Source organism: Amblyraja radiata, chromosome 6, assembly GCF_010909765.2.
Source record: "Amblyraja radiata isolate CabotCenter1 chromosome 6, sAmbRad1.1.pri, whole genome shotgun sequence".
NCBI lineage: Eukaryota > Metazoa > Chordata > Chondrichthyes > Rajiformes > Rajidae > Amblyraja > Amblyraja radiata.
In genome coordinates this window covers 9,137,766-9,150,193 of record NC_045961.1, presented here as the reverse complement: position 1 = coordinate 9,150,193, position 12,428 = coordinate 9,137,766, and the positions used below count along the sequence as shown (strand labels likewise).

The 12,428-nt window shown below is 49.7% G+C and overlaps 1 protein-coding gene across 5 annotated transcripts in view; it reads left to right on the top strand.

Moving 5' to 3' along the window:
- The first annotated feature begins 1,942 nt into the window (after positions 1-1,942).
- nup98 (nucleoporin 98 and 96 precursor) overlaps positions 1,943-12,428 on the top strand; it is a 95,808-nt gene continuing 85,322 nt past the window's right edge. For 2 of the 5 annotated variants that reach the window (XM_033022171.1, XM_033022175.1), the window contains exons 1-2: positions 1,943-2,177; positions 12,311-12,417. In XM_033022171.1, the coding sequence (XP_032878062.1) occupies positions 12,342-12,417 (76 nt within the window). In that variant the 5' untranslated portion in view covers positions 1,943-2,177; positions 12,311-12,341. Of the gene's footprint in view, positions 2,185-12,310; positions 12,418-12,428 lie in introns of all 5 variants that reach the window. The other 3 variants (XM_033022174.1, XM_033022172.1, XM_033022173.1) reach the window with 3 other exon arrangements.

Genomic DNA, 12,428 nt, shown 5'->3' with positions numbered 1-12,428 from the left:
GTAGATGGAGTCGATGGAAGGGTGGTTGGTTTGTGTGATGGTCTGGGCTGCGTCCACAATCCGCTGCAATTTCTTGCAGTCAATATTCGAGCAATGGCTCCAATTACAAGTTTCAATCAGTAAAGATGCAAGAATTACGAGTGTTTAATTGTTATATGTAGCGTCAACACAACAATGACATTCTGGCCTGCACAGGTGTCTCCCCTCTCCCATCAGGCAAGAGGTACAGAAGTGTGAAAACGCACACCTCCAGATTGAGTGACAGTTTCTTCCCAGCTGTTATCTGGCAACTGAACCATCCTATCACAACCAGAGAGCGGTCCTGAGCTACTATCTATCTCATTGGTGACCCTCGGACTAATTTTGATCGGACTTTACTGGCTTTATCTTGCACTAAACATTATTCACGTTATCCCCTTTATCGTGTATCTACACACTGGATTGCTCAATTGTAATCATGTCTTGTCTTTCCGCTGGCTGGTTAGCACGCAACAAAAACTTTTCACTGTATCTCAGTGCACGTAATAATAAATTGAACTATCAGCACAGGTGCTTCTTTGTGTCTATCTTCGATTTAAACCAGCACCTGCAGTTCTTTCCTACACAGTACAGGTGCTTCCATGGTTACAGGTGACGTTACACTGGGTGCTGCAATATTTGAACACTTCTTCTTGCGAGTGGCGTGCACAGCCTAAAGTTGTTGGACAACTTGTTCTGTTTGATCTTATTTGATTCTGCACGCCGGGTTGATTGCATTCGGCGAAACAGGGTGGATGACGTGAAGGTTGCAATTTCCCACCCCATTTGAACACTTGGGAGAAACAAGGAACTGCAGATGCTGGTTTACAAAAAAAGACACAAAGTGCTGGAGGAACTCAGCGGGTCAGGCAGCATCTGATGTTTTGGGTCGGGACATTTCTTCAGACTGCAGATGAAAACAAGCAGGTGGGTGTATGGTACGAGCTGCCAGAGGAAGTAGTTGAGGCAGGTACTATAACAACCTTTAAAAGACATTTTCAGTATAGGAAAATGTCCAAATATTTGTTAAAAGTTGTTATAGTACTTGCCTCAACTACCTCCTCTGGAAGCTCGTCCTAAACATGTATCGGAAAGGTTTAGAGGGAAGATAGATACAAAATGCTGGAGTAACTCAGCGGGACAGGCAGCATCTCTGGAGAGAAGGTTTCTGGTCGAGACCCTTCATCAGACTTGACCTGAAACGTCACCCATTCCTTCTCTCCAGAGATGCTGCCTGACCAGCTGAGCTACTCCAGCGTTTTGTGTCTGTCTTCGGTGTAACGATACGATACTATAGAACTTTTATTTATCCCAGGAGGGAAATTGATCTGCCAACCGTCATAATAGCACAAAACACATGAAACATGTAGAAAACCTGCATCTACAGTTCCTTCCTGACAATAAGAACACTTTGGGCTCTCTTGTGCCACACAAGACATGATGGGCTGAAGGGGCGCCGGGCCCCACTGAAGGAAGCATTGCCCGTTTAAGAGGTGGGTTGTGGCCAGGGGGAGGGAGGGGGGGGGGGGCTTGTTTGAACTCTGACCCAAAGGCGTCTGAGTGACGCGTTAATCAATGGGCGGGACCAGACGGGGAAACGCCCCCATCTCTGCTTCACATTGGCTGCTGCCCCCTGACTGACACGAGCGCGGACCAATCAGACGTTGCGACCGACGCCCCGCTCCGAGCGACGAAGAGAAGCTCTCGGCGCCCGGCATCCGGTGGGGGCGGGACATCCGGCGGAATCGCTAGACCAATGGTAACGAAGGGAACCGCCCCAGATTGACGTGCGCTAAACCAATCGGACCGGAGAGCGGCTGATTGACGCGTGGAAGGTCCAATGGGAGCGGGGAGGGTCGGGATGGACGTGGCGGCGGACCAATGGGAGGGGGAGTGGGCTGGACCGGGGGGAGCGGTAGTTGGAGCCTGAGGCCTAGGCGGACCGGACGACGGCGAGCGGAACCTAGCGGTACCAGGCCGGGCCGGTGTGTGAGAGACAGAGTGACTGACTGACTAGCCGAGAGCCCAGGCTTGCCGGGAGCTACCAGGCCGGGCCGGTGCGACAACCGCGGCGGGAGAGAGAGACAGACAGAGACAGTGACGAGCCGAGAGCCCGGGCAACAGGCGGCGAGCCGGGCCGGGCCGGGCGGCGGCGGCAGGTGGGTGAGGCCCCGGCTCCCGGCACCTGGCCCTTCGGCCCAACCCGGCCATGCTGACCCATCTAAACCGCGTGTGTGTGTGTATGTGAGTGTGTGTATGTATTGTGTGTGTGTATGTGAGTGTATGTGAGTGTGTGTATGTGAGTGTGTGTGAGTGTGTGTATGTGTGAGTGTTTCTGTCTGTGTGTGTGTCTGTGTGTGAGAGAGAGTGTGTCTGTGAGTATGAGAGAGTGTGTGTCTGTGTGTGTGTGAGTGTGTGTGTATGTGAGTGTGTGTGTATGTATTGTGTGTGTATGTGAGTGTGTGTGTGAGTGTGTATGTGTGAGTGTTTCTGTCTGTGTGTGTGTCTGTGTGTGAGAGAGAGTGTGTCTGTGAGTATGAGAGAGTGTGTGTCTGTGTGTGTGTGAGTGTGTCTGTCTCTGTGTGTGTGTCTGTCTGTGTGTGTGTGTGGGTCTGTGTGGGTTTGTGTATGTGTGTGTGGGCCTGTGTGTGTGGGCATGTGTGTGGGTCTGTGTGTGAATGTGTGGGTCTGTGTGAGTGTGGGTCTGTGTGTGTGTGAGTGTGGGTCTGTATGTGAGTGTGTGTGTGGGCGGGGGGTCTGTGTGAGTGTGTGTGGGTGTGTGTGTGTGTGTGTATGTGTGTGAGTGTGTGTGTGTGGGTCTGTGTGTGCGCGTGAGTGTGTGTGTATGTGGGTGCGTGTGTGTGTATGGGTCTGAGTGTGTGTGTGTTTCTGTGTGTGTGTGGGGGGGGTCTGTGTGTGTGTGGGGGGTCTGTGTGAGTGTGTGTGTGTGGGGGGTCTGTGTGTGTGTGAGTGTGTGGTGGTCTGTGAGTGTGGGGGTCTGTGTGTGTGAGTGTGTGGTGGTCTGTGTGTGTGAGTGTGTGGGGGTCTGTGTGTCTGAGTGTGTGGGGAGGGGTCTGGTGGGGGGGGGGGTTCTGTGTGTGTGTGGGGGTGTGCAGGAAGGAACTGCAGATACCAGTTTAAAGTCTTAAGAAGGGTCTCGGCCCGAAACGTCACCCATTCCTTCTCTCCACAGACCTGCCTGTCCCGCTGAGTTACTCCATCGTTTTTGTGTCTATCTTCGGTGTAAACCACCATCTGAGCGGGTGCCATTTGGTCTCTAATCCTTTCTAAACCTGTCTTATCCATGTAGACTCATAGAGTGAAACAGGCCCAACTTGCCCACACCGGCCAACATGCCCCATCTACACTAGTCCCACCTGCCCGCATTTGGCCATATCCCTCCAAACCTGTCCTTTCCATGTACCTGTCTAAATGTCTCTTAAACGCTGTGATAGTACCTGCTTCAACTGCTTGCTCTGGCAGCTTGTTCCATACACCTGTGTGGAAAATGTTACCCCTCAGGTTCCTATTAAATCTTTCCCCCCTCACCTTAAACCTATGTCCTCTGGTTGTTGCTTCCCCTACTCTGGGTAAAAGTAGTGCATTCACCCTATGTATTCCCCTCATAATCTTATACACCTTAGTTTAGTTTAGAGAGACTGTGGAAACGGGCACTTCGGCCCACCGAGTCTGTGCTGACCGGCGATTCCCGCACATTAACACTATCCTACAAACTAGGGACAATTTACAATTTTACCAAAGCCTATTAACCTGCAAACAGGTGCTCTTTGTAGTGTGGGAGGAAACCAGAGCACCCGGAGAAAGTCCACACAGGCAACGGGGAGAACGTACAAAGGAACGCACAGAGAGCACCCGTAGTCGGGATCGAACTTGGGTTTCTGGTGCTGTGAAGCAGCACATCTACCGCTGCACCAATGTGCTGCCTAAGCTCACTCACAAAGTCATACAGTGTGGAAACAGGCCCTTCGGCCCAACTTGTCAACATGTCCCATCTACACTAGTCCCACCTGTCTACATTTGGCCCATATCCCTCTAAACCCGTCCTTTCCATGTACCCGTCTAATAGACAATAGACAATAGGTGCAGGAGTAGGCCCTTCGAGCCAGCACCGCCATTCAATGTGATCATGGCTTATCATCCCCAATCAGTACCCCGTTCCTGCCTTCTCCCCATATCCCCCGACTCCGCTATCTTTAAGAGCCCTATCTAGCTCTCTCTTGAAAACGTCCAGAGAACCGGCCTCCACCGACCTCTGAAGCAGAGAATTCCACAGACTCACAACTCTCTGTGTGGAAAAGTGTTTCCTCATCTCCGTTCTAAATGACTTGCCCCTTATTCTTAAACTGTGGCTCCTGGTTCTGGACTCCCCCAACATCAGGAACATGTTTCTTGCCCCTAGCATGTCCAGACCCTTAATGATCTTACATGTTTCAATAAGATCACCTCTCATCCTTTGTGCTCCCCTACCTTGGGGAAAGGCCTTTGACCACCATCACTTTAAGCCTTGACCTCCATGCCCTTGTGATTTTATACACTGTCACCCCATCAGCCACAGCTGCTCCAGAAGAAACAGAACAGGCCTATCCTGTCCCCTCGTAACTCAAGCCCTCCAAGTCCCAGCAACTTCCATGTGAATCTCTTCCTCACCCTCTCTGGAATGCTACCTCGTGCCGTGAGCTAGCGAAGCAGGACGTGCAAAGATAGTGTAGTTCTTGTGCGGCGCGGTGGCACAGCAATGGAGCTGCTGCCTTATAGCGCCAGAGATCCGGGTTCGATCTTGACTACGGGTGCTGTATGTACGGAGTTTGTACATTCTCCCCGTGACCCGCGTGGGTTTTCTCCGGGTGCTCCAGTTTCCTCCCACACTCCAAAGAAGTACGTTTAAGAAGGAACTGCAGATGCTGGAAAATCGAAGGTAGACAAAAATGCTGGAGAAACTCAGCGGGTGAGGCAGCATCTATGGATCTATGAAGGAAATAGGCGATGTTTCGGGTCGAGACCCTCGGGTCTCTGCAGGGGAACCAATATCCTCGCAGAGAGGTTTGCCGGTGTTACTAGAGAGAGTGTAAACTAGAGTGATGAGAGCAGCAGGACAGTTTAGTTTATTGTTACGTGTACCGAGGTACAGTGAAAAGCATTTGTGTGTTAACCAGTCAGCGGAAAGACAATACATGATTACAATCGAGTATGGATGCATAATAAGGGAATAACATTTGGTGCAAGGTAAAGCCCGCAGAGTCCGATCAAAGAAAGTCTGCGGGTCACCAGTGCGATAGACAGTAGACAGCAGGTCAAGGGGATGAGGCGAAGGTAGAGGTTGTGCCTTCTCCCCATATCCCCTGACTCCGCTATTTTTAAGACCCCTATCTAGCTCCCTCTTGAAAGTATCCAGAGAACCTGCCTCCACCTCTGCCCCCTCTGAGGCAGAGAATTCCACACTCACAACGTATGACAGGAAGGAAAGGCAGGGACAAGTTAATGACCAGGGTGAGACTTCAAAGGTTCAAAGGTTCAAAGGTTGACTTCTTCTTGAGTATGGCGTGCACAGCCTAAAGTTGTAGCACAACTTGTTCTGTTTGATCTTCTTTGATTGAGGAGGTGGTTGATTGCATTCGTTGAAACAGGGCAGACCACATGAAGGTTGCAATCTCCCACCCCAGGTGAGACAGTTAATGCAACACAAGGTATCTGGTTGTGGGAGAGGCAGGGCTGGCAGAACTGCGTTGTAGATGGGATAGAGAGACAGGTAAAAGAGGTGGACGAGTTGCATTACCAAATGGGGAGGAGGGGCCGACTGGAGGATTCATCCACCAAGGCTCAATGGGTAGAGCTCAAAAATAGAAAGGTGCATCACTCTGGCATTCCCACTAGCCAGCGGGAGGAACAGATATGTAGACAGACGACAGAAGGATGTCATAGTGGGTGACTAACTTCATAACCTCATAAGTGATAGGAGCAGAATTAGGCCATTCGGCCCATCAAGTCCACTCCGCCATTCAATCAAGGCTGATCTATCTCTCTCTCCCAACCCCATTCTCCTGCCTTCTCCCCATAATCCCCCGACACCCGTACTAATCAAGAATCTGTCTATCTCCGCCTTTTAAACTATCCATTGACTTGGCCTACATGAACTTATGAAGCAGTTTATGGAGAGAAATGATGAGAACAGTCAAATGAGAGACAGAAATAAGTGCAGTTTGGAAGGAAGAACAAAAGACTAGGTTAATTAGATAAAAATTGCACTAAATTCAAAACAGAGAGATTAGGAGTGCTAAGCACGGAAAGCTTAGCACACAAGTGCAGCTGTGCTGGAGAATGCTTATTTCAAGAATCAAGAATGTTTCATTGACACGCACCGATAATGGAACAGTCAGATTCTTGCTTCAGCCTTACAGGCTGTAAACACAGTGACAAACAGTAACATGCATAAGAATTTTAAAATACAGTAAATTCATAACAGTGGTATCAGGTAACCATGATAGTGGAACAAGAGACACTCTCCACAAAAGCTGCTGAGGTTAGTTTTGTGCCGTGTTCAGTGTGCATGGTTGTTGGGAAGAAGCTGCTCTTGAACCTGGAGCTCACGGTTTTCAGGCTCCTCTGTACCTTCTTCCCAGAGGTAGCAGGGAGATGAGAGCATGGCCAGGGTAGTGTGGGTCTCTGATGATGCTGGCTGCCTTTTTGATCCTGCAGATCCCTTTGATGGTGGGGAGGTCACTCAGTACCCGTGAAGGACCGGGCAGTGTCCACCACTCTCTGTAGATCCCTCGGATGGTGGGGAGGTCAGTAGCCGTGATGGACCAGGTCACAGTGTCCATCTCTGGTATTTCAAGGCTTTGGAATATCGAGGTAGGGAGCTGCAGCAGAAACCAGTGAGAATGTCAGCGAGACTGTCATATGAGGAAAGAGTGAAAAGACTAGGCTTGTATTCACTGGAGTTTAGAAGGATGAGGGGATATCTTATAGAAACATATAAAATTATAAAAGGACTGGACAAGCTAGATGCAGGAAAAATGTTCCCAATGTTGGTCAAGTATAGAACCAGGGGCCACAGTCTTAGAATAAAGGGGAGGTCATTTAAGACTGAGGTGAGAAAAAACGTTTTCACCCAGAGAGTTGTGAATTTGTGGAATTCCCTGCCACAGAGGGCAGTGGAGGCCAAATCACTGGATGGATTTAAGAGAGAGTTAGATAGAGCTCTAGGGGCTAGTAGGGTCAAGGGATATGGGGAGAAGGCAGGCACGGGTTATTGATAGGGGACGATCAGCCATGATCACAATGAATGGCGGTGCTGGCTCGAAGGGCCGAATGGCCTCTTCCTGCACCTATGTTTCTATGAGTGTAACGGGAGGACTGTCAACAATTTTACTCCTTTTATTTGTGGAAACATGATTTCATTGGAGGTGTTTCATGGAAAGTTTGCAGGGATGATCCAGGTGTGGAGAGGGTGTCCCACGAGGACAAGTTAAACCGTTGGGACATGACTCATTGGTGTTTAGAAGCATGAGAGGTGATCTCATTCGAACACAAGATTCCCAGGAGATTTGACTGGGTAAATGCTGAGAGGTTTTCTCACCCAGGAGAGTCCAGTCGCAGCGGGAATGGTCCCAGAATGACCATGGTCACATTTATCCCTGGCCCCACCATGCTGTGCTCCAGACTCTACTCGAGTGTGCAACTGTCACTGAACAGAACGTTTGCACAGGAGGCTGCAAGGTGACTTGGATAGGTTGGGTGAGTGGGCAAAATGCATGGCAGATACAGTATAATGTGGATAAATGTGAGGTTATCCACTTTGGTGGCAAAAACAGGAAAGTAGACTATTATCTGAATGGTGGCGGATTAGAAAAAGGGGAGATGCAATGAGACCTGGGTGTCATGGTACACCAGTCATTGAAAGTAGGCATGCAGGTGCAGCAGGCAGTGAAGAAAGCGAATGGTATGTTAGCATTCATAGCAAAAGGATTTGAGTATAGGAGCAGGTAGGTTCTACTGCAGTTGTACAGGGTCTTGGTGAGACCACACCTGGAGTATTGCGTACAGTTTTGGTCTCCTAATCTGAGGAAAGTCATTCTTGCCATAGAGGGAGTACAGAGAAGGTTCACCAGACTGATTCCTGGGATGTCAGGACTTTCATATGAAGAAAGACTAGATACTCGCTAGAATTTAGAAGATTGAGGGGGGATCTTATAGAAACTTACAAAATTCTTAAGGGGTTGGACAGGCTAGATGCAGGAAGATTGTTTCCGATGTTGGGGAAGTCCAGAACAAGGGGTCACAGTTTAAGGATAAGGGGGAAATCTTTTAGGACCGAGATGAGAAAAACATTTTTCACACAGAGAGTAGTGAATCTCTGGAATTCTCTGCCACAGAAGGTAGTTGAGGCCAGTTCATTGGCTATATTTAAGAGGGAGTTAGATGTGGCCCTTGTGGCTAAAGGGATCAGGGGGTATGGAGAGAAGGCAGGTACAGGATACTGAGTTGGATGATCAGCCATGATCATATTGAATGGCGGTGCAGGCTCGAAGGGCCGAATGGCCTACTCCTGCACCTATTTTCTATTTCTATGAAGGGCCGAATGGCCTACTCCTGCACCTATTTTCTATGTTTCTGTTTGAGATCAAAGATAGAAATGCAGTGCTGGAGTAACGCAGCGGGTCAGGCAGCATCTGTGGAGAACATGGATAGGTGACGTTTCACAGAGTGCTGGAGTAACTCAGTGGGTCAGGCAGCATCTGTGGAGAACATGGATAGGTGATGTTTCAGGACGGGACCCTTCTTCAGACTGATTGTAAGGGGCAGGAACTGGAAGCAAGAAAAGACCAAAGTTCAAATGTATTTGCCACATGCACCATAAGGTACAGTGAAATGTAATTCACCATGCAGCGCTACAATTAAAAAAGGACACAATACACAACATACTTCACAGACATCCACCACAGCATTCTTCACAGTGATGGAAGGCAATACAGTTCAGACAATCCTCCTCCTCCTCCTTCTAGGCTAATAACTTGGATGCAGAGAAAACATGGCTGCTAAATGTACCAACGATGCACGATAAGATGAGAAGTTGTGATGAGAACTTAAGGAGGCCACAAAATGATAGGTGGTCAATGGATGGAGGTCTGGCATGTAGGGTCATGGCGTTGTACAGCACGGAATTGGGCCCTTTGGCCCACCATGCCCATGTTGACCAAGTTGGCATCCTGGGCGAGTCCCAACTGTCCCAATTCTTGCTATTGACGGAGTGCAGCGTAGGTTCACAAGGTTAATTCCCGGGATGGCAGGACTGTCATATGCTGAGAGAATGGAGCGGCTGGGCTTGTATACTCCTGAGTTTAGAAGGATGAGAGGGAATCGACACGTGATGCCTGTATGGTCGTGAGTAGTCGCCCAAAGAGTCGTACCTTTTTTTGGTCACAGAGTCATAGAGCACAGAAACAGGCCATTCAGCCCAACACATCCCAGCCCACCAAGAAGACCTATCTACTGTAACCCGACTTGCCTGCATTTGGCCCAGATCCCACTAAACCTGCAGTCTGAAGAAGGGTCTCGACCGCAAATGTCGCCCATTCATGCTCTCCAGAGATGCTGCCCGTCCCGCTGAGTTACTCCAGCATTTTGTGTCCATCTTCCCTCTAAACCAGGGGTGGGCAACCTTGTTCTGCATAGGGGCCGGGACGCATGTCTGTGAGCGGATGGCGGGCCGCATCTATCACGTGTACACATGGATCCCGCCATCATCCCGCCATGGATGGCTAGCATCAAATCATGTGTTCACATAGATCCCGCCCCTTCGAGGACGCACTGGCCCCTAGTTACGGGCGCTCGCCAACATGGCGCACCCTACGGACCATTGCCTTGGGCCTGTCCTGAAGACGGTGGCTCAAATACTCACACTCACTCGTCCCCGGCCTATTGACAACCCCGATCCCCACAGTGAAGCCCAGACACAGAAGGTGCGGGGCCGTGCCGGCGGCTTTGCGCAGAATGCGGTACAGCCAGAGCTCGGTGCTGCTCGGCGGCTCCGCCATTGTGGCTACCAGCGCAGGCCTCCTTGCGTCACCGTGCCAGGGCGCCACGGCCTCAGGCCCGGGAGATGACGGAAGTCTGCGAGCCGGATAATTACAAATCCGCCTGCGGCCGGACGATTTTGGGTTACGGGCCGCATTTGGCCCGGGAGCCGTAGGTTGCCGACTCCTGCTCTAAACCTTGCCTGTCGAGGTGTTTTGTCTTTTAAATGTTGTTATAATACCTGCCTCCACCACCTCCTCTGGCAGCTCGATCGATACATCCACCACCCTCTGTGGGGGAAAATGTTGCCTCTCACGTTCCTGATAAATCTTTTCCTGCTCGCCTTAAACCTTCTTGATTCTCCTACCTTGGGAGAAAGGCCTAGAAACTTTGGTGGAAACATTTGGCACTTAGTGTAAACTCTTTGCTGTATTTTGGTTGGAGCTTTTCTACCTGTTGCAATTTCTTCTTTGGATGTTCAAGAGTCAAGAGTGTTTATTGTCATGTGTCCCAGATAGGACAATGAAATTCTTACTTGCTGCAGCACAACACAATATGTAAACATTGTACATCACGGGAGAAATGTTCTGAGCTAGTTAAAGACCCATCCTTCTCTGGAGAGAAGGAATGGGTGACGTTTTGGGTCAAGACCCTTCTTGCTATTGAGGGAGTGCAGTGCAGGTTTACAAGGTTACTTCCCGGGATGGCGGGACTGTCATATGCTGAGAGAATGGAGCGGCTGGGCTTGTATACTCTGGAATTTAGAAGGATGAGAGGGTTCTTATTGAAACATATAAGATTATTAAGGGTTTGGACACGCTAGAGGCAGGAAACATGTTCCCGATGTTGGGTGAGTCCAGAACCAGAGGCCACAGTTTGAGAATAAGGGGTAAGCCATTTAGAACGGAGACGAGGAAACACTTTTTCTCACAGAGAGTTGTGAGTCTGTGGAATTCTCTGCCTCAGAGGGCGGTGGAGGCCGGTTCTCTGGATACTTTCAAGAGAGAAGTAGATAGGGCTCTTGAAGATAGCGGAGTCAGGGGATATGGGGAGAAGGCAGGAACGGGATTGGGAATGATCAGCCATGATCACATTGAATGGCGGTGCTGGCTCGAAGGGCCGAATGGCCTACTCCTGCACTTATTGTCTAAAGGTGTTACAGACGTACAAGCATGTCTTCTGCCCTCAGCACTGTCTTGACACCCACCACCTGATTTGGTCTCCACAGCCGTCTGTGGCAATAAATTCCACAGATTCACCACCCTTTGAGTAAAGAAATTTCTCCTCATCTCCTTCCCAAAGGAATGTCCTGTAATTTTGAGGCGGTGATCTCCAGTCCTACACTCTCCCACTAGTGGAAACATCCTCTCCACATCCACTCTATCCAGGCCTTTCACTATTCTGTACGTTTCAATGAGGCCTTCCCCTCATCCTTCTGAACTCCAGCAAGTACAGGCCCAGTGCCGTCAAACGCTGATCATATGTTAACCCACTCATCTCTGGTTAAGAAGGAACTGCAGATGCTGGAAAATCGAAGGTGGACAAAAATGCTGGAGAAACTCAGTGGGTGAGGCAGCATCTATGGAGCGAAGGAAATAGGCAACGTTTTGTTCCGAGACCCGAAACGTCGCCTATTTCCTTAGCTCCATTGATGCTGCCTCACCCGCTGAGTTTCTCCAGCATTTTTGTCTGCCACTCAAACTCTGGGATCATTCTCGTGTGAAGTGTGGGCTAGTATAATGATTCGGTCTTAGATGTTCTCATGAATTCCGATGTCAAAGGAGTAAATATTTTGTCCTTTTGAGCAAGTTGCCGCGGGATGTTGGTGAGTTACAGGCTATACACGGTGCCTCAGGAAGGCCGTCAGCATTCACAAAGACTCCTCACACCCTTGTAATAGACTGTTCGAACTTCTACCATCCGGCCGACGTTACTAGGTCTTCTACGCCCGCACCTCCAGACTCGGGAACAGCTTCATCCCCAGAGCTATCGCTGCTCTGAACCGGGTCTGCTGAGTGCCCCCCACCCCCCATGAACTGTCTCCCTCGGATGGTCACGTCGCAAATCGACCCGGCACAGACCTATTTGCACTTTAGACTGTTCTTTTTTTTAATAAATCTTTTCTCTGGGTAACTAAATTTTAGTTGTTTAAGTTATGACATCGGATGGAAGCTGCATACCAAATCTCGTTGCACCTATGTGCAATGACAATAAAATATATGATTATTATTATTCACACTGGATCTGTTTCCCTCCACAGCTGCTGACGGCCTCCCTCAGCTGACAAGATGTTCAATAAGTCGCAGTTCGGCACCCCCACCTTTGGCAACACCAGCGGATTCACCACCTCGGCGTTCGGCCAAAGTAAGTCGGCA